The 21,478-nt window shown below is 40.3% G+C and overlaps 1 protein-coding gene across 1 annotated transcript in view; it reads right to left on the bottom strand.

The window, feature by feature from the left end:
• The window catches only part of NEGR1 (neuronal growth regulator 1), a 1,016,240-nt gene that overhangs the window by 425,345 nt on the left and 569,417 nt on the right, over positions 1–21,478 (bottom strand). The window contains exon 3 of the mRNA XM_044672722.1: positions 6,095–6,220. Within this exon, the coding sequence (XP_044528657.1) occupies positions 6,095–6,220 (126 nt within the window). The remainder of the gene's footprint in view (positions 1–6,094; positions 6,221–21,478) is intronic.

Genomic DNA, 21,478 nt, shown 5'->3' with positions numbered 1-21,478 from the left:
CATGGTGGGAAGGGGAGTAATATAAGGGGAGGGGAATGCAAGGAGGGATTAAAATCAAAACATTGGTGTGGAAGGAAAGAGTGAAAAGATAAAGGACAGGATTAAAAGAGGAAAGCAAGATGGAGAGGACTACAAAGATGGAAATCATGACTGTGAAAATGTAAATGGGATAATTTTACCCATAAAATGGAAGTGGATAACAGAGTGGATTAAAAACCAGAATCCTAATATATAATGTTTACAAGAAATGTATTTGTGGCAGGAAGACACACACAGAGTAAAGATAAGGAGCTAGAGCAGAATCTATTGGGTTTCAAATGAGATAAAAACAAAGAAAAGCAGGAATAGCAACCATGGTCTCAGAAAAACGTAAAACAAAAATATATCTGATTAAAAGAGATAAAGAAAGGTAATTACATCTTGATAAAAGTTAGTATGGAAAATGAAGTAACATCAATACTTAACATATATGCACCAAATGGTATAGCATCTAGATTTTTAAAGGAGAAACTATAGGAACTTAAGGAGAAAATAGACAGAAAAACTATACTAGTGGGAGACCTCAACCTTCCCCTATCAGAATGAGAAAAGTCTAACCAAAAATAAATAAGAAAGTAATAAATAAAGTGAATGAAATTTTAGAAAACTTAGATTTAATAGATATATGGAGAAAATTGAATAGAGATAAAAAGGAATATAACTTCTTTTTAGTAGCACATGGTACATATATAAAAATTGACCATGTACTAGGTCATAAAAACTTCACAACAAATGCAGAAAAACAGAAATAATAAATGCAACTTTTTAAGATCATAATGCAATAAAATTATAATCAATAATGGTTCATGGAAAGGCAAATTAAAAATTAATTGGGAACTATATAATTTAATTCTTCAAAACAGGTGAGTAAAAGAACAAATCAGAGAAACAATTACTGCTATCATTAAAGAGAATGACAATGAGGAGACAACTTATCAAAATTTATAGGACTTAACCAAAGCAGTACTCCGGGGAAAATCTATATCCCTGAATGCTTATATCAATAAAATAAAGAAAAGGCAGATCAATGAATTGGGCATGCAATCAAAAAAAACAACAAAAAACCCTTATAAAAATATCAATTTGAAATCCTTCAATTATTGATTAAATAAAAAAACAAAATCGAAGGAGAAATTAATAAAATTTAAAGCCAAAGAACTATTGAACTAACAAATAAGTCTGGGAGCTGCTTCTATGGGATAAAAACCCATATAAAATAAAATAAGAGTATTGGTTAATTTGATTTTAAAAAAGAAAAGAGGAAAATCAAATTACCACTTTCAAAAATAAAAGGATGATTTCATATCCAATGAAGAAGAAATTAAAGCAATCATTAGGAGCTATTTTGCCTAATTATATGACAATAAATCTGATAATCTAGATGAGATGGATGAATATGTACAAAATATAAATTTCCTGTTTTAACAAAACGAAGGAATAGAATACTTAAATAACCCTATCTCAGAAAAAGAAATTGAACAAGCTATCAAGGAACACTGTAAGAAACAATCTCCAGGGCTAGATGGATTCATAAGTTAATTCTATCAAACATTTAAAGAACAATTAATTCCAATACTATATAAACTACTTGGCAAAAAAAGCAAAGAAGGAGTCCTACCCAATTATTTTCATGACACAAAGATGGTGCATATGCCTAAGTCAGGAAGAATAAAAACAGACAAATAAAATTTTAGATCAATTTCTCTAGTGAAAATTGTTGCAAAATTTTTAAATAAAATATGAGCAAATATATCATAAGATTTATTCACTATGACCTGGTGGAATTTATACTAGGAATGCAAGGGCTCCTTTAATATTAGGAACATTATCAGCATAATTGACCATATAAATAATCAAATAACAGAAATCACATGATTATCTCAAAAGAAGCAGAAAAAGCCTTTGACAAAGATACAACAGCCATTCCTATTGAAAACATTAGAATGCAAAGAAATAAAAAAGTCTTTCCTCAAAATAAATAGCATTTATTTAAAACCATCAGCAAATATTGTCTGCAATGGGGATAAGATTAGAAGATGCCCATTATCACCACTCTTATTTAAATTGTACTAGAAATGCTAACTTCAGCATTTAGAGAAAAAAAGAAATTGAAATAATTAAAGTAGGCAATGAGGAAACTAAACTATCACTCTTTGAGAATTATATGATGGTGTACTTAGAGAACCTGAGAAAATCAACTAAAAAGCAAGTTGAAATAAATAAATTTGGCAAAGTTGCAGGATACATAAAAATCCCACACAAATCATCAGCATTTCTATATACTTCAAACAAAATTCAGCAGCAAGAGTTAGAAAGAGAAACTACATTTAAAATCCCTCTAGACATTATAAAATACTTGGACATCTATTTGACAAACCAAACACAGAAATTATATGAACACAATTACAAAAATATCTTCACACAAATAAAATTAGATCTAAACAATAGGAAACATATTAATTACTCATGGGTAGGCTAAGCTAATATAATAAAAATTAAAATAGCACCTAAATTAATTTACATATTCAGTGTCATAACAATCAAACTGTCAAAAAGCTATTTTATAGAACTAGAAAAATAAATATCAAAATTCATCTGGAAGAACAAATGGTCAAGAATCTCAAGGGAACTAATGAAAAAAAAATGTGAAGGCTGATGGTCTAATGGTACCAGATCTTAAACTGTACTATAAAACAGTAGTTATCAAAATGACCTGGTTCTGACTAAGAAATAGAAGGGTGGATCAATGGAATTGACTAGGGATAAATGGCATCAGCATTTACATATGAGTGTTTGGTAAACTCAAATATCCCAGATTTGGTTATAAGAACCCACTATTTGACAAAAATTACTGCAAAAATGGGAAGTTATATGGCAAATATCAGGTTTAGATCAATATCTCATATCTGATACCAAAATAAGGTCAAAATGAGTATGTAATTTAAACACAGAATGATATTATAAGTAAATTAGGGGAATTTAGAATAGTTTACCTGTGAGATCTATGGAGAAGAAAATTTATGATCAAACAAAAGAGAATGTTATTAGATATAAAAGGAATAATTTTGATTATATTAAAATGAAAAGGTTTTTTTTTGTGCAATGAACCAATGCAACCAAGATGAGAAGGGAAGTAATAAACTGTGAAAAACTTTTTATAATATTTTTTTCTGATAAAGGTCTAATTTCTAAAACATATTAAAAATTAAGTCAAATTTATAAGAATCCTAGTCATTCCTCAATTGAGAAATGGTCAAAGGATGTGAATTGGCATTTTTCACATGAAGAAATCAAAGCTATCAATAATTATATAAAATTATTCTAAATTACTCTTAGAGAAATGAATATTAAAATGACTCTGAGGTACCACCTCATGCCTATCAAATTGGCCAATATGACAGTAAAGGAAAAAAATGAATGTTGGAGGGAATGTGGTAAAATTGACACACTAATGCTTTGCTGGTAGAGTTGTGAACTAATCCAACCATTCTTGAGGGCAATTTGGAATTATGCCCGAAGGGCTACAAAAAAACGCATACCCTTTGATCCAGTTATCCCATTACTAGGTCTGTATGCAAAAGAGATTTAAAAAATGGGGAAAGGACTTATTTGTACAAAAGTATTTGTACCTGCTCCCTTTGTGGTGGTGAAGAATTGGAGACTAAAGAGATGTCCTATTGGGGAATAGCTAAACAAATGGTGGGATATGATGGTGATGGAATTGTATTGTTCAATAGGAATTGAAGAAGAGGAGGATTTCAGGAAGAGCTGGAAAGACCTATGTGAACTGATGTGGAATGAAATAAGTAGAACCAGGAGAACATGGTACACAGTAACAGACAGACTTTGCTATACTAACAGCAATATAATGGTTAGAACAATTCTGAGGGACTTATGAAAAAGAATGCTATCCATCCCAGAGAAAGAACTGTTGGAGTAAGAATGCATATGGAAGCATTTGATTTATGACTTGTGTATTTGGTTGTATGCTTTGAAGTTTTGGTTTTATAAGATTATTCACTTACAAAAACAAATAATATGGAAATATGTTTTCTCTGATAATACATGTATAATCTAGAAAATAAAAAAAAATAATTAAAGCAGAGGAGGAAGAAAAGGCATTGAGAAGTTTGTGCAAGAGCCCAATGGCCAATTGGACAGAAAGGCACTGGGTTATCAGACACACAGAAGGTCCCTTTTAGTCTACAGTTCAGCCAGGGAGAAGAGTCTGAGTGGGACATTCAGGGGAGAAGGGATTCAAGGGAAGAGTCAGAAATATAAATAATTTGATAGTGAACTCACAAATTCTGATTTACATTTAAAGAAGATTCTTTCAATTTCTAGGTTTATAGTAGTTGCCTGACCAGAAGGGAGCAAATACTAGGCCAAATCAGTGGTTAATAGTTCTTGAGTTTTCATAATCTGTGGAAAACTAAGATGACATCATATAATAAATGTCCTTCGTCAGTTAGTGAAAATGAGGAGCATTTAATAGTTTTTAGATAATTTGGCCAGATTGGATAGAGAGTGATACATTTCTCAGCCACAGCATGTCCCTAAGATCATCTGTACCTAAGTGGTAGAGATGTTGAGAGCTAGAGAGGAAGAGCGGGTACCACCACCCAAGGGACACCTGGAAGCAGAGGATACAGGAAGCTGAGGCTCAGAGAGGATGCCGCTTATTCAAGGGCGACCAACTAGTTAGTGGCAGGGCTGGAACTACACCAATTCCCTTTCTGTAGCCTGCTCAGAAAAACTAATCATAAATGTAAATGGAGGAGTTAATATGCTTTTCCATTCATCTTCCTGAGATAGAAAGAAGTTTCTATTAGCCAGTGAGAGAGCCATGCTCAGAGATGTAAGAGAAGCCTTGTAGTCCAGGAATATCATCAAGGCTGTAAATGTGTATTCTATAAGTATATAATGGAATCATATTGATTTTTCTTACATTAATACAAATATTAAGCATGTGATATGGGAATTCTCATTAGTCCCACTGTCTAAATGAGGAAACTCAAAGACACTTAAGGATAAGTGACATTAAGGAAAGCATTAGCTGAATAAAATGGAAATTCCAAATTTCAACACATACATAAAACATTCAGTCCTGACTTCTACTTTAAAAATCTTTTCCATCTTTTCCACTCTTGAAGTGATTTCCTCTAAAAGTACATAAAACAATTTAATCAAAATCTAGTTAACTGAAATAAAATGAACATCCTAAAATGTGCCATTCTCATGAAAGTTGTCTTTACTTTCTTTGAACTAACATTAAGATTGTTTTTTTTTAATGGATTTCATAGAACTTGATTGATTTTAACTTGTGGAGCTAAGGAAAGGATTAAGTATTTATTTATTTATTCATAAATAATCATTTGACTTTGCTTACTGGACACTAACCTAGAACCAGGGCACCTTTTATTTTGGTCTCAAGTGAGAAATTAATGAGCTATCCTAATTTTTATTCTAAATCACTTGCTATCCCAGGACTGACCTTCCATTGGAGAACAGTTCAATTATCATAAATTTTCTGCTAGTTCTTAACTACTTTTTAAAATGAGAGGTAAACCTCCTTAATTTGCATAACCACAGTTCCTTTGGATCCAGTCCCTGATACTTATTCCTTTCATTACCTTGGACAAGTCGTCTATATTCCCTCAGCATAAGTTTCCCCCCAATTAAAGTTAGAAGGTTGGGCTAGATGGCTCAGAGGTCCCTCTTGGCTCTAGATGAATGATTTTCTGATTTATGACCTCAGCAGTTCCCTTTAAACTTTAAAAGTGTGAATCCTAGATTGAGTTGGTACAGACTTCAATGGAAAATAAATTTTCTTGCCCCAGATATCTCCATTTAAGACCTCATCAGCTTAAAAATAAAGAAAACAAGCAAGATTTCCTTGATTAAAAAACACCAATAACACTTAGAGGTTTTCTGACTCAATAAAACATTACCAATTCCACTGGAAAACATTTGGTGACATTCTTGACAGGGTGACTAGATGGAGTGACAGGAGGATAATGAACAGGAAAAACAGAACTAAGATATTTCCGTTTACCTGATGGGGAGATATGTCTCCAAGAAATGGAAGGCTCTGGTTTCCCAGTTGCCAGGCAAGTAAGGGTGACATTGGTTCCTTCATTGACAGTCATGTCAGTTGAGATGTCATATATCTTCGGAGGAACTGAAATGGCAAAACATGCAATGGTGAGGAAAAAAGAAAGCAAATGAAACCCAAAAGGTCAGATTCCATCAGGCCCCAAGTGGTTCATTCCCTGGAGCCATTTAATCAGATTTAGGGAGATGAATGCCTATGCCCTGTAGTCCTCAGCTGGCAGGCAGATTACCCAAGTTCCCCATTCATTCATTCTGCTGTAGAATAACCACAGGCACAGCTCTAAATGGAATAGTTAGTGGCTAGGAAAATGGGGACATTTCTCAAAGGAATTATTCTGATTGGATAACAAAGATGGAAATTGTGACTGCACTGATGGGCACGAATAGGGTGGATCTCTTATAGAGAAGGGGTCAGACCATGATAGCTATGGATCTCCAGTTAGGAAAAAAAAGAACTTAAAACTTCTCTCCTAATTAGCACCAAGATGGCCTCGAATGGCTCATCTGGCTTGAACCAGTGTGCAGAGCACTCAGGCATCTTCCCTCCATGAGCTTCCTTCCTCATTTGCATCAGGTCTTGTTGGATTGGCTGCAATAACAGCTACAGACTTGGGGGACTTGGCCACGTTTTCTCCCAGCCTGGCTCAGTCACCATGAGCAGAATCTAGGAAACAAGAAAGCTCTGGGAGATGGCAGGGCTAAATTTAAGTCCTGCTTTTGCTAGGCATCTCTGCCCAACCGCCAGGTGTTTTTGGTCACTGATTTAAAATCTGTAAACTGCAGAAGGTGGTGTAGAAGATCTCAAGATTTCCTTCTAGCTCTTGGCTTCTACCTCCTGCCCTCTTAGGAGTGGGGAAATATTCACTTAAAAACCCCTATATTATAAGAATAGCTCTGATAGTGAAGGCTTGCCTTATACGGGTGAAGAAGAGCTAAGAAGAGTGGCAGAGAGAGCCCTGGATGGGGATTCTGAAAGAGCCATGTTAAACTTTTGCTATTGGCAATATTTACTTATGTGACTGTGGGAAAGTCAATTAACCTCTCTCAGCCTTAGTTTCCCCATCTATAAAATGCAGCATATGATAATGCCTGCCATATGTTAAGTACTTAATAAATTCTTGTTAACCGATTTTTCATCAGATTTACAGGCTTGTTCTTCAAATCAAATGAGATAACATACAAAAAGAACTTTGTTAACCATAACATAATGTATCACTCTTAGCTACAACTATTCTTATAATAATAAAATGTAGTTAAAAACATCTATAATAACATTCTTATAATATTATTAATTTATAATTAGTACTATTGATATTGTCACATGAGATGCATAAGCACCCTGGGATAATAGCCAAGACAGACTTATTTTTAAATATAATGTTTTCCTGTTTATTCATTTGTTTAGTTAACCTCTCTCTCTCTCTCTCTCTCTCTCTCTCGTCTCTCTCTCTCTCTCTCTCTGTCTCTGTCTGTCTCTCTGTCTCTCTCTCTCTCTCTCTATATATATATATATATATATATCTCCTCTCTCCTCTCTCTCTCTCTCTCTCTCTCTCTCTCTCTCTCTCTCTCTCTCTCTCTGTCGTTCTAACTATATGTCTGCTTATTTATTTTTTAAGAGTCTGTTTCTTCTTTCTCAACCTAGTGGAAGTATAACAGCCACTCAGGGTCATCTCAATACTAATCAGGAGAAAAAAAAAACTAAGTCATCATATTTTTTCTGACCTGGAATCCATAGGTAGCATGGCGACCTTCCCTTCTGTAGAGATGAGTGCCCAACAGTGCAGACACGCGATCACTTTTAACCCTACTGAAGCTCAGAATTTCCCAACAAAAGGGTCAGGAGCAGATACCATTAGTAATCATGACAAGTTTTTTTTTTATATATATAATTTAAAATTTATATTACAAAATGCCTTCACAACAACCCTCTAAGTTGGGTTTGGGAGTATACCTATCCTCCTGTTACAAATGAAAAACTGAGGCCCAGAGAAGATAATGGCCTTCCTCAAGGTTAGTGACTCAGTGACTGTGGGAGCCAAGATTCTCCCCCAAGTCTGTCCTGCTCGCCTCTCCGCTGTTCTTACTATTACATCACACTGCCCCTTGAAAACTAGACTCAGGGTTCTAGTTTATGGCTAATAATCCAGGTAATTACCAGAGAATGTTATTCATAGGATGGAGAAAAACCTGTTCTAATCCTATTGTTTTGTGAGATAAGAAAAAATAGACTATTATAATTAGGCTAAAACCCTAGTGATGGGATATCAAAAAGTGCCAATATGTATAGTCTGAATATTCACTCCAATTTTTCTTCTAATAAAAAAGGATCACTTATAAAATATTTGGGACAATTGATTATAACTATAAAATAATTGATTCTACATAACCAATGCTTTAACTGTAGTAAATGTTTCCTATTAAGTGTAGACCATTATGCCTGTTTTCCAATTACACACTTTAATTGACATTACAGTTTATTATCTTAAGTCTTTCAATGAGCTTCTGGTCTAAGACTGGCAATCCAAATCCTGCACCCCAAATCAAAGATTGCCTTCTGTCTTCACTGGAAGAGGCACCAGGAAAAAAAGACATTTGATTACTCTGGAATAAAATCTCATGGTAAGACAGAAAGATCAGCGAAAAGGCATCACTTCTGTATGACTTAGGGAGGCAAATAAGGTAAATCAATTTGTGCCACTAAAAATAAAGAGTTCTTAGATATTGCTAAGATTGGGGACAGTAAACTGTGATATGTATTAACGACCCAAATAAAATAAGAACGATCAGAGTACTGTGGCGCTCTCTCCTCTTACGCATGGTAGTGAAGGGAAACACTTGGCCTCCTGTTCCACTTCCCAGAGCCCTCTCAGAGTTTTTCAGGGGTTGGTGCGCCATTCCTTTTCAGTGAGAAATGAGAGAGGCCCATCTGGTCACCAAAACCTATTTCTGAACTGGTTTTCCAGCTGAACAGGACTCTCTGGCCCCGCCTCTCCCTCGCTACTGGTCTGGGAGAAAATTCTGTTTGACCACTTGTTGAGAATTCTATAGCAACGATTCCTGCTAAAGGAAGGATGCTATCAGCCATCCTCTGAGGACCTTTCTAATGGCAAAAGTCTACTCTTCTGGAAATGACTGGAACTTTCTTGAATTTCCTTTAGACTCATTTCTTATTTCGTAGATGTTGGAAAGACATGATAACATATTACTAAGCTTTATTACTGGGCTCTGCACTCACTGGCTTAAAGAATCCCTCAGGACCCCTGAGCAGTCAGCTCAGACTCTAAAAGGAATATTCAATTGGAAAACAAAGGGTTAAGCTATAGGCAGGAGCTTCAGCTTTCTCACAAGGTCCCATGCACTCAGTTTCTCCCCAGGTTCTCATCTATTCAATACATTCAAAGCAAGTGAGACATTTAGGAAACACCTACTATATGTAGGGCCACCTGTTAGGCGACGGCGAATCAAAGCTGAAAAATGAAACAGCCCTTGTCCTCAAGGAGCTCACGTTGCACTGAGAGAATGCTTGCTGCCCACTTTACAGAAAAGGAAACCGAGCTCAAGAAAGGTTAAGTGACTTGTATCATGTTGCCCATTTTGCATAGGTTGGGGAAAGATTTGAATTCACGTCTCTTCTAAGCTTCGTTTTCTTCCCATCACATTACTTTGCTTTTTCATATATAGACACAGACTGGAATTTGGAGGAAGGGAAGCCCCATCTGCTATTGCTGCTGTTTCTCCTTGGGTGCCACCTGGGAGACAACAGACGCCCATGAGCCTCAAGAACCCATCCTAAGTGTAGGCACCCTAGCTTGTGGAGTAAGGAACAAAATGTTGGTCTAATGCATTTTGGAGTTTGCTCTATTTAAAACATTCCTTTTTTAATTCATTCCCGTTATAGATTTCTTAAAGTCACCAAACTGGCTGGTGAGATGTGAGATTCGAGAGAAAAAGAGTAGCTGAGAGCATGTTTTCTTTCCATGATATATGTTTCAGGAAAGAGAGATCTAATAAAGAAAGAGACCGTCTGAGAACCCCCCAATAGGTGGGAAGAAGAAAGGCCACTTGTGTTCTCTGCCGATGAACTTGGTCCTAGTCAATAGGCCATTTGGAATTTTCATTTATTTTTTTTTTTCTGAACTAGCAGGATTCGGAGCTCCCCAGCCTGGTAAAAGCGTCCTCCTACATCATTCATGACTTAAGAAGGCAAAAAAGTAAAGCTTTTGAATATGGAGTCTGTACTATCTGAAAGTCTCCCGACCTCCTTAATCATTATCTGGGTTCCTACGACGTGCATAGAACTCTAACTAGTGTCATTCAAGGTACAGAATCATTCCATTTCAATTCAGAAAGTCACTCAATAAACATTTAATAAGCACCTATCATGTGCCAGGCACCGAAGGTACAAAAGCGAGGCGCAAATCCCTGTCCTCAAGAGACCTGCGCTCTAATAGAGGAGATGGTTAAGAACCTGTACAAGCTACCGACAGGATAAATAGGACATAATTAGCGGAGAGAAAGGCTTCCTGTAGACTCTGGGATTTTAATTGGGAGTTAAAGGAGGAGAGACGATTCTACATCAATACTCACTACTAAATGGGAGGGACACAAAGAGGGAACCCAGGATCGTCTTTGCTAAGTAGGAATTTACGGCTTAGCCTGGGGGGAGTCCACAGAGAAATACATGGCGATAACTAGCAAATTCAGCATCGCTGAGGCTAAGACACTCCCCTGGGCGGAAATCTCAGGGTTAGTCCATTAGTCCATGTACGTGGGACAGACACTAAGGTTGTCTAACAAGCTGAGCCCGGCATTGAAATGGAGGAAAGCAGGAAGATATGTGAAGGAGGCCCCACGGATGTGTGGGTTGGCCCTTCGGGGAAGACTTGTTGGAGGATCTAGCTAAAATCACGCAGGACGAAAGGCACAGACCTGTTGCTATCAGCACAAGTGCCCGTGCTATCCACAAAAGAGATCTATTAAAGAATTTAATGATGAAAATGGGAAAAAATGGAATAGCATGTACTAGGCTCCTTTCCCTTTATCTGACCAGACTTTTTCAAAACTTGCATGCAGAGGGTCGCTCTTGTTTCCTCTTTAGGACCTGTCATGACTGCGCCTTTCCAGCGTGCCCCAGCGACTTCTCTCCTCCAACAGGCTGCTTCTAGCATCTTCTCTGACCAATCTTCAGCCGTTCCCTGTCTGTTGGCTTCTTCCCTTCTGTGTACAACATGCCCGGGCCTGGCTCCGCTCCACAGTCCCCGTCCTTCATCTCCTCCCCTGGGTGGACACACGTCTAAGAAGGATGTCCACCACGGGCGCCTCTCCATTCCATCTTCTCATTCTCGTCTTACCGCATTGAAGTTTAGCTTCTGGAGCCGTCATCCAGCTGAAAGTGTTCTCTTCTGCTTGCTGTGCTTCCTTTTCTCTAGAACAGGAACGTCTGACCCCCTCCTCCTTCCTGTGTGCCATTCCTTAGGGGTGCAGGACCCGGTGGGGGCACTTTCTAGGAGCACGAGATGCTGGGATCCCAGCGGAGGGCCGGCCACTCGTCCTTCCATCTCCTCGTCCTGCTTAAGTCAGCCTGGAAGCAACAGTCCGTAGAACGTGGAGCCTTTGTGTTGAGTGAATCTCTTTTTCAAAGAGGGAACTTCCCCTGGAAGCAAGAGCCCATTTTAAGGGAAACTGGCCCAAGCTAGGGATGCACTTTGTTGTAGCGCAGACAGTCTTAGCAAGAAGGGATAGCCAAAAGCCAAGGCTTCTGTCTCTGAGGAGCAAGAGGCCATATCTGGGCTCAGGGAGAGGCTGCTTTGCATCCAGGGCCAAAGAGATGAACTTGCCCACACTGTCCCTTGGGTCAAGGGTGGCCGTACTTCAGTAGAACCTTTGCTCTTCCTGCTCTTGCCCTAAATCGTATCTAGTGAGTGTCCTAACTCCCCTCCCCGCGGTTTGGTGTGCCAGTGAAGCGGTGAAGGGTGGGCTCTTGTTGAGCCATCATCATCCACAATTCCTGTTTCTTCTGTCGCTCGTCTTATTCATCCACCTTGTCTTAAAGAAAATGTTTCCTTGGCGTCGTGGGGCCCATCGCCTGCGAGGTTAGTTTATTTCCTCGGAAGGAAGGGGATCAGGAGGCCCAACACTTCTAGGCTATCTGTGCCTTTGGGGATTGGGATTCTTACTTTCTAAGCAACTCTTTTATTTCTGAAAAAGAACTTCTGTTGCAGAATTATTAGAAAATGAAAGAGATGTGGGTACCGTGTGAGTGGGGGTAAATGGAAAATATTTAGTCTATTAGATTTGCCCTGCTGGATTTTTAAGTTTAATCTCTACTGATTCTCTCCTTGTTTTTCTGTGAGTTTATTTTTATCCATCAAAGTTTAATAATAAAAAAAAGTTACTAATGATCTCTTCCTTGCCAAAATCTAACAGCCTTTTCTCAGTCTTCATCCTTCTTGACCTCTCCATAGCCGTTGACATGTTTGACCACCCTCTGACTGGCACTCTCTTCTCTCTCAAGTCTCGTGGCACGGCTCTCTCCTTAAACTCTTCATGTGCCTGATGGCTCTTTATTGCTATCCTTTCTTTTCTTCATCCATATCGCATTCTCTGTTGGTGGGGATCTCACAAGCCTCTGCTCTGGGCCTCTTCTCTTCTCCTTCTACACTCTTTCACTTGGTGATGTCCTCACTCTCTGCATATTCCATTATCATCTCTAGATAGAGAGATTTCAAGTCTACTTGTCCAGGCCTAACCTCTCCTCATTCAGTCTCCGTTCTTGCATTTGCGTTGCCCATTTTACATTTCCAATTGGATGTCTCATAGACTACTTTTTACATTTTTCTCTTTTTTCCAGATTATAGGCTCTCTTCCTCCTTCCCTCTCCTTCTCCCTCCCCAAGAAGGCAGGTAATATTATATAGAATGTACATCATTATGTGTGTATCATCATTTAATACATATTTCCTAGTTTGCCATGTGGCAAAACAAGACACATATTTCTTACACCTGAGAAAAATTCCTGAAGGAAATCAAGGGAAGAATGATGCGCTTCCATCCGCATTCAGACTGCATCTGTTCCTTTCTTGGGGGTGGGTCGCTTTTTTTAACACGAGTGCCTTGGAGATGTCCTGGATCTTTGCCTTGTTGGTAACAGTGAAGTCATCCCCGGTGGATCATCCTGCATTATTGCTGTTTCTGTGTCCAGCGTTCTCCTGCTTCTGCTCGCTTCACTTTTCATCACTTCACAGATGTCTTCCCAGGCTTTTTTGTGATTGTCCCGTTTGTCATTTCTTATGGTGCATCGGAATCCCGTTACACTCCCAGCTATATCACAGTTTGCACAGCCATCCCCCATCAATCCCTGCAATTTCCAGTTCTTTGCCACCATACACGGAGGTCCTTAGCCTGCCCCCAGATGAGTTTATCATCTTTCCCCTCCATACATGCCCCCTCCTCCCACCTTCCCTATTTCTGTGGAGAAAATAAACCATTCTCCAAGCCTTGCAGACTTGAAACCATCAGCCTTGACTTCCATTTCTCTCTCATACCTCCCCACCCCTATCTAAAGCAGTGGTCAGTCAGTCCATTTGTTTCTATGTTCTAATATCTCTCATATATTTTCCCTTCTCTAGAGACACCCCTTACTAGAGGTATCTATGTGGACCAGTCAGGAAGACTGAGATCAAATGTGACCTCACTTCTTATCTGTGTGACCCTGGATAAGTCACTTAACTTGTTTTTTTTTCCCCTCAGTTTCCTCAACTGTAAAATGAATGTATTAATAGCTCCTACCTCCCAGGGTTCTTGTGAGGATCAGATATTTGAAAAGTGTTTGGCACAGTGCCTGGCAATAGTAGGTCCTCCATCCAGGCTTGGACCCTTCCCATCTCATCCCTTCTGATGATGTGGGAGCCCCAGCAAGAGCCTCGATCACTTCACACAAACACTTTGGAAGTTGTCTGCTCTTGTCTCTCTACCTCAGGTCTCTCCCAAAGTCCATGGAAACTCCAGTGAATCCTCACACCGATCTTTGTAAGAGCAGCTCAGCCTGGGGCGTCTCCCTCTTCCATGAACTCCAGCGTCTCGCTGTTGTGTCCAGGATCAAACAGAACTCCATCTGGCTGGTGTGTAAAGCCCTTTATGGCCTGTCCTGTTAGCTCTCCCTCCTACTTCTGCCTGTTGGCTTTCCTGGTTTCCTTCCAGTGAAGCTCCTTCTTCATTTCAGGGCCATCCGAGGAACCCATCCATCTTGTCTGTCCGGCCGGTGTCCTCGTGTGTCCCCCTGAGGCTGTGAGCTCCTGGAGGGCAGGGACTGCCTTCTGCTCTCTGTATACGGTACGGAGCGTGACCGCCCTCCACACCAACTAAATCTGGAATTTAAACTTCCCCTGTGAGACGGGAGGTCCTCCAGGGCAGACACAACTTCCCTGTTGTTGTGTTTTGGGTCCAAGCACAGAGCCACGGCCAGGAAGGACGGGATAAAGGCTGCCTCCTTGAATGGAGAGTTCGGTTTGGAGAAGACATTCCAGAAGGGTTAGAAAAATGAACAACTTCACGACAACTTTCGTCGGAAAACTCTCTCCGCCCCCTACCTCCATGGCTCCCGAGTGACGCCGTGACACGAACCCACGTCTGGACCATGTTTTACAAATGAGGCCAGTTTTGCAGTCAGACGGCCTCAGAGAGGGAGAAAAGAATTATGAGGAGAGTAAAATAATGATACTTTGGTCATGAGCTGCTTTCACGTTTACTAACGATATTGCTTACATCTCATTTAAAGATTTTACTTAAAAAAGGATGAAAGCTTTCAAGATAACTGTAACAAATGCCTAGCTGTGGATTTTTAAAAGTGTTTTTGTACAGCTATACTATGGCATTCAAGCGTCGATACCCTGGGGGATAATATTACTGAATTATGTGTGTGTTGTTCATTTACCAATGTAAATTTGGATAAGTAAAAGGGAGAAAAATGATTGCATGACATAATAAGAGTGAGTCCATAAATAATGCAGCAGGAGGGGAGAAATCAGAGATTTCAATCTGAATTAAAGAAGGCTTTGCTCCTAGTGAGACGCTTAATTGAGGGTAGACCAAACTTTAAGTCAGCCTTCATAATGAATTGGGGCACAGGAGTCAGATAGCTCATAAAGCTCCAGAGGCAGCCCCAACATTGGAGTTGTGAAGGGTATCGAACGTTCATATTAGAAAAAGAGATGATTTCCAGGATTTGTTGCTCTTTTATCAAAACCTCTATTGGAAAGGAGCTTTGATGTAGAGCCCCCCATTACCAAGCTGTTCCAGCTGTATTTTATCCTAAAATCAGTAAATTTTATTTATATATTTATTTATAAATCATTTATAATATTATAATTTATTTATAATTTTATATTTTATTATATATTTATCTATCATTTATTTATAATGTTATATTTTATTATATATTTATCTATCATTTATTTATAATATTATATTTTATTATATATTTATTTATAATTTATTTATAATTTTATATTTTATTTTATAGTTATTCATAATTTATTTATAGTTTATGTATAATATTATATTTTATTANACCCATTGGATGGAGGGATACCCTTGTGGTCAAAGGGTGGTTCCAATGTTTTACCCTGTGAAAACCCATCACAATCTACGAGAGCAGGAGTCGGCAACCTTTTTGGCCGTGAGAGCCATAAATGCCACATTTTTTAAAATGTCATTTCGTGAGAGCCGTCCAGTGCTCACAGTGCCGCTCCTGTAACAGTGCCTGAAACAAATGGACTTTATGCTCCTGCAGAAAGAGCCATAGCCGGCCCTCGAAAGAGCCAGACATGGCTCGAGAGCCATACGTTGCCGACCCCTGTACGAGAGATGTCTTGCTATCTGTTCATCCAGCAGCTAAATAGCCCCCCTTGCTTTGACCAATGCTCCTATTACACAGGTTGGATTTTTTTCAAGATCTCTGATTTTCTGCTTGTGGACACTCAGTATTTTGTGCACCCCAATATCACATGGTCTTCCTAAACAGTCTTTCCAAAGCCCAGAACCCCAACTGAAAGCAATACTCCACATGAGGTCTGAAGGACGGACGGAAGTTCCAATGTTACTAACGCCTCCTTCAGCATCCACTGTATCCTATGAACGTCATCTAGGAAGGACTGCATCTAGTGGGTGCTGTTTTTCCATATTGGGTGCTGGGGTGGGTTTCTCTGGCTTCCAGAAAACACTATATTCAAATCCCCAGGCTCTATTTTTAGGGCAGGCAGTCCTGAGATTTCCTCAGCAGAGTGAACTTCTGGCATGGAAACTCCTTTCCTAGGTACAGCTTGGGAAGGAAACCATAACCCACCATCTTGAGAGTTGTCTGGGAACACTTCAAGTCTGCTTCCCTTGCTTACTCAGAGAATATGGCAGAGGAAGACAAGAAGCCAGTCCTGCCAAATTCCAAATTTAGCCGGGTATCTACTCTACCCCGGTTCCTGTAACAGCACATTAATGCAAATAACTAGTGGTCATCCCTCCTTCAGCGTTTAGTCCACACACAATTTATCCTGGGCTCTAGAATAAGAAAGCGACAACTTTGGGTATGTGGACGAAATTGGGGAAAGGGTTAATTGGCTCAAGTTCACTGGAATCGGGAGCACACAGAGGCAGTGTTTGAATTTCTTCTTTTTGCTGTCAGTCAATCAATAAGCATTTATTAAGCACCAATGATGTTCCAAGCACTGTACTAAACACCGGACAGAGAACACTCAACACTGAGTCAGGAAAACCTCCGTTCACGTAACTCCTCAGGCCCTTCCAAGTTAGATTACTCTGGGAAAATCACTTCACTCTTCCCAGCTTCTGATATTAGAAACTGCCTCACTTTATTGTTTTTGCTTTTGTTTTTGTAGGAAACTCAAATCAGGTAATACATAGAAAAAAGTTATACAACTATCACCTTTTACTCATATCAGAAGCATGACTGTGAATAGTCAGACTCTGTAAAATCCCAGGATTTTCCTTTCTATATATTTGCTCGACAACTAGAGCTAGTTTGATAGGCTTTTTTGAAGGTACTCAAGAGAAAAAAAAACCCACCGGGGGGAAGTTATTTTAATTGGAAATATTCAATGCAGGCCGTGTGGATCTATAAACGTGTATAAGAATCTGGAATTGATAAATGTTGCTCGTTAGCATTTAAGCCATCAAAGCTTCTGAGGACGCGTCACACAGAAATCCATTCGGGAAACCAATCAGGCTTCCAAAGGCCAAGAGGTGGAGGGAGTATTTATGGAAGCTGATTCCGAGACCCTTTTAGATGATGGAAAAACAACAATTCAGCATTTATTGCCAACCACAATGTTCTGAGTACGGAAACCACCTGCTTCCTCGGTCCTGGATAAAAGGAGGAAACCATGTTTGAAAGGCTCGCACACTGAGTGCTCCGCTCCCCTTCCCTACGGGACAGGGACATGCTTAGAACTTTCTCATGTAAGAAGTGACCTGGATTCCAGGTAGGAATCCTCCCCAGGATCCCAAGCTTTGGGATCCATCAGCTTGTAGTTGTGGGTTCTCCCTCTGCCAGCTCAGGGGGCAGCCTCGCTGCAGCGTCCTAAGAGATCTTCAGCTGACCACTAATCATGAAACATCCTTAGGCATCTGTTCTAGACAAGGCACCAACCAAATGGTCCCACAGCCTCCATCCCCTTCTCTCCAAAAAATTACCCTGCTGCCCTCTGCTGGTGAACGTCTCTCTAATCCACTTTGTTGGTTGGGGGACCCCAGAGAGAACCAGGAATGGTCAGCCCCACATGGGAAGTCTCGACAGCTTGGGAAGGTTTGGTCCAGCTCGTCCTCCATAGTCATAAGAATAAAGGATCTTCTGGCCCATTCAGCTGCCCACCTGAACCCGGCACTTGAATGTTTGCAAAGCAATTGAGGCAAGCAGGTTTTTACTAGATGAGTCCCCAAGCGAGAGAAAAATAAAGCTCCCTCCCATCCTTGGTGACTTGGATGATTTCTCCTTGGCTTCCCCTGTCTGATTTCCATAGTTTTACACACATTCTCACACTCTCTCACACACACACTCACACACACACTCACACACATACACACTCACACACATACACACTCACACACTCATACTCCCTCACACACACACATTCACACTCACATTCACACTCACTCACACACATGCACACTCACACACACTCACACACTCACACACATACATACTCACACTCACACTCACACACTCATACTCCCTCACACACACACACACACACACACACACACACACACACACACACTCACACTCACACAGGTGTACAAAATCAGAAAGCCGGGCCTAGAAAGATAACAGCTGCCAGCTAGCTGGGTTTTAGCAGCTCTGAAGCCAAGTGGACTTTGTGTACAAATAGCTGATTAAAAGCAGTGACGCGTCATACAGTGGGTTACAGTCACAGAAAGGTTTGGAGAGATTCAAGGAGCACCTATTGATGGATTATTCTAAGGTCTGCAGAGCTTTCACTGTGTTTTCTCCCTGGGTCCTTCCCACAATCCTCCGAGTAGGGGCTCTTTTTGATGAGGAATCGGAGGCTAAGGGCAGTTAAGGCAGAGTGCATGGAGACAGTTCGTGCTGCTTTACCTGGGTCCACTAATAAGATTTCAGTTGACTTTTTCAGCGCACGTATCCCTGGGAAACCGGCTAACCTCCAAATCAGTGTGATTTATGATTTTGGAGATTGTCTCTACTGAAGGGACAGAGAAGATAGTAAAAGGAGTCATTCCACTTAAAATATGTCCTGAGATTGTTTATTTTTCGGAGAACCAGTTGTTCTTCCCAGCATATAACTAGGTTAGAGGGATTTCCTGGGGCCAGACGGACAGACACCATCTACAATCTGAAGAAGGCAGAGGCAGGTTTTGAACTCAGGTCCGCCGAGTCCAGCTCTCTCTTCACTGAGCCCACTGGCCGCTTCCAGAGGAAGAAAGCATGCTCTACGCCCTGTAGTGTAGGCGTTAAAACCATGATCCAGTGGGACCTGGAGCATCCCCTAGGGATCTCCCGAACAGGTTAAATGGAGTTCTGGGATGATTTTAACATGTTAATGTCTTAATAGAAAAAGATCATGTAAACTCTTGGGATTTTCTAAGTCAATATGTGGACCATAGAGCTATGTGCAGACCATTCAGCGGCCCCTGTTTGTTTGGGTTCAACACTGTGAACCTAGTCCTGCCCATAGAAAAATAAGGGCTTTAGTTCAGCGGCGAATATAAACACAGGCTCACATGTTCCAGACCCATCTTCACTCTTAAAAACTGAAGGAAGGGAAATGTTCTTTTGTCTCTGGCAACAGCAGAACATAGAACATGTGTCTAAATCCAGCGCTAGTAAATAGGACTAAAGAACATATGATGGCAAAAAGACCTGCTTTTCTGAGTCCACTTATTGGATTTGATAGCTATTTTGGCCAAGGAAATCATCCGGAGTCAGGAAGACTTGAATTAGAATCCATGTTCAGACACTCATTTTGTGACCCCAATGAGCAAGTCACTTAACTTCTGTCTGCCTCAGTTTCCTCAACTGTAAAATGGGGATAATAACACTTGCCTCACTGAGTTCTTATGAAGATCAATATTCATAAAAAAAAATACTTAGCACCTACTGAATTCTATAGAAATACTTCTTCCTTCCCCCTCCCCACCCCAGGATATGGAATGTCCTCTGCGTGTGAAGAAGGGAAAGCCGTTGTCCTTGGTTCAGTTCAGAACTGTTTGATCATGGTGAATTGTCTGATAGAATGGAAGCTCCTTAAAGGCAGGGGATTTTTTTTTTGTCATTATAACCCAAACACAGAGCACGTCTATGAGAACATGATGCCCTTCTAGAACATATAGAATAAAGGTCTGCGCAATGGATGAAAAGTCTCCTATTGAAAAGTCAGCCCACCCTTAGCGTAAGGATAAAAATGGTTCAACAACTGGCTAGAGCAGCTCTACAGGATTTGCAGAAGAAATCTATGAGAATTTGCAGTGAGGATGTGATTACGGTTCTGAACAGCCGACGGGACTCGCTTCAAAGGAGTCTCATAGATTTCTGGGATAAGTGTTCATTTTGGCATGTTTACACATGTAAACATTTCCTTATTGCCCATACTGTAATGTCTTGTTATGCAACCATGGATTTCTGACATCAATCCAGATATTATCGAATTTCCAGAGCTGGGACCTAATTTATTGTAAAAAATATGTACGTACGGGGCTACTCTGGAGACCTGAGACTTCTCCTAAAAGATTTCCCATGAAATATCCAGTATTCTTGAGACCCAAATGACTGGACCATGATGGCTTCTAAATGCTATTTAGACAGTTGGGTTAACGTCCAAAGGGTTGGGAGGCTGGCATTAGGCTGGTTAAGCTGCTTCCTTGAAACTTATCCAAACTGCTTGAGTAGACCAACTAGACAGAAGGATAAATTGAAGGGGAAATGGCATTTTTTTTGGCTTTTCCATTTTTCATCATGGCTGGCAGGATCAAAGGAACAGCCTTCCTTCCAAGGGGTTGGCACTTCCCATTTTAGTTCTGGCCAGTCACCAAGGAGAGGCTGCAGCAGCAGCCTATTCTGCTATAAAGAGCCATGATGGAAAAAAAAATAAAATAAAAAGCCAGCTCAGAAATGGGTAAAAAAATCTGCTCTATTTCCCTTTCGATTGAAGTTGGTCAGTGGCTTGGCCAGGCCGTTTTCTCCAGAGTCCGACATTTCGGAGGCCCCTCAAACATCCATCATCACGGCATCACTCAGCATTCAGAGCTAGAAGTGAGAGGCATGAAGGATAGCGCTGGGTCTCTGAGAGGCGGGAAGCGGAGATGTTTCCTATCATGACACTAAAAACCTGTCACTATTTTGTAGGAGTTCTTTCTACGCCAACCGGGGAAAGGAGGAGACGGGAAACGCAGACTCCAAAGAACTACAGGGCAACCTATCCGAGCAAAAGCGGTCAATTCTTCAGTCAACCAGCATTTATGAACTGCTAACTGTGTATCACATTCTTTGGTCGCTTCCAGAGATAAAAATGTATCAGGATGTAAACCCGGATCCCCAAAAGGGTGTCCTTGCTGTGGCAGGTTCTGGGATGACTTCCGGAAGGCTGAAGAATGAGGGCACGTGGGCACATTCAGCCCTGGCCCACTACACTAACTGGGAGGAACCATTCTCCCCAGGTCCTAGCTCCGCTGGCTGCATAGGTGGGATAGGAGCCACCTTGGAGGACGCCCAAAGTCTTCCAGGGAGCAGGATTTGAAAACAGGGTCTGACATTAGGCCAAGTGATTCCTCCATTACAC

The sequence above is a fragment of the Gracilinanus agilis genome, chromosome 4 (genome assembly GCF_016433145.1).
Source record: "Gracilinanus agilis isolate LMUSP501 chromosome 4, AgileGrace, whole genome shotgun sequence".
Classification (NCBI taxonomy): domain Eukaryota; kingdom Metazoa; phylum Chordata; class Mammalia; order Didelphimorphia; family Didelphidae; genus Gracilinanus; species Gracilinanus agilis.
Note: the sequence above shows the minus strand (reverse complement) of the source record. Positions and strands in the feature narration are given on the sequence as shown.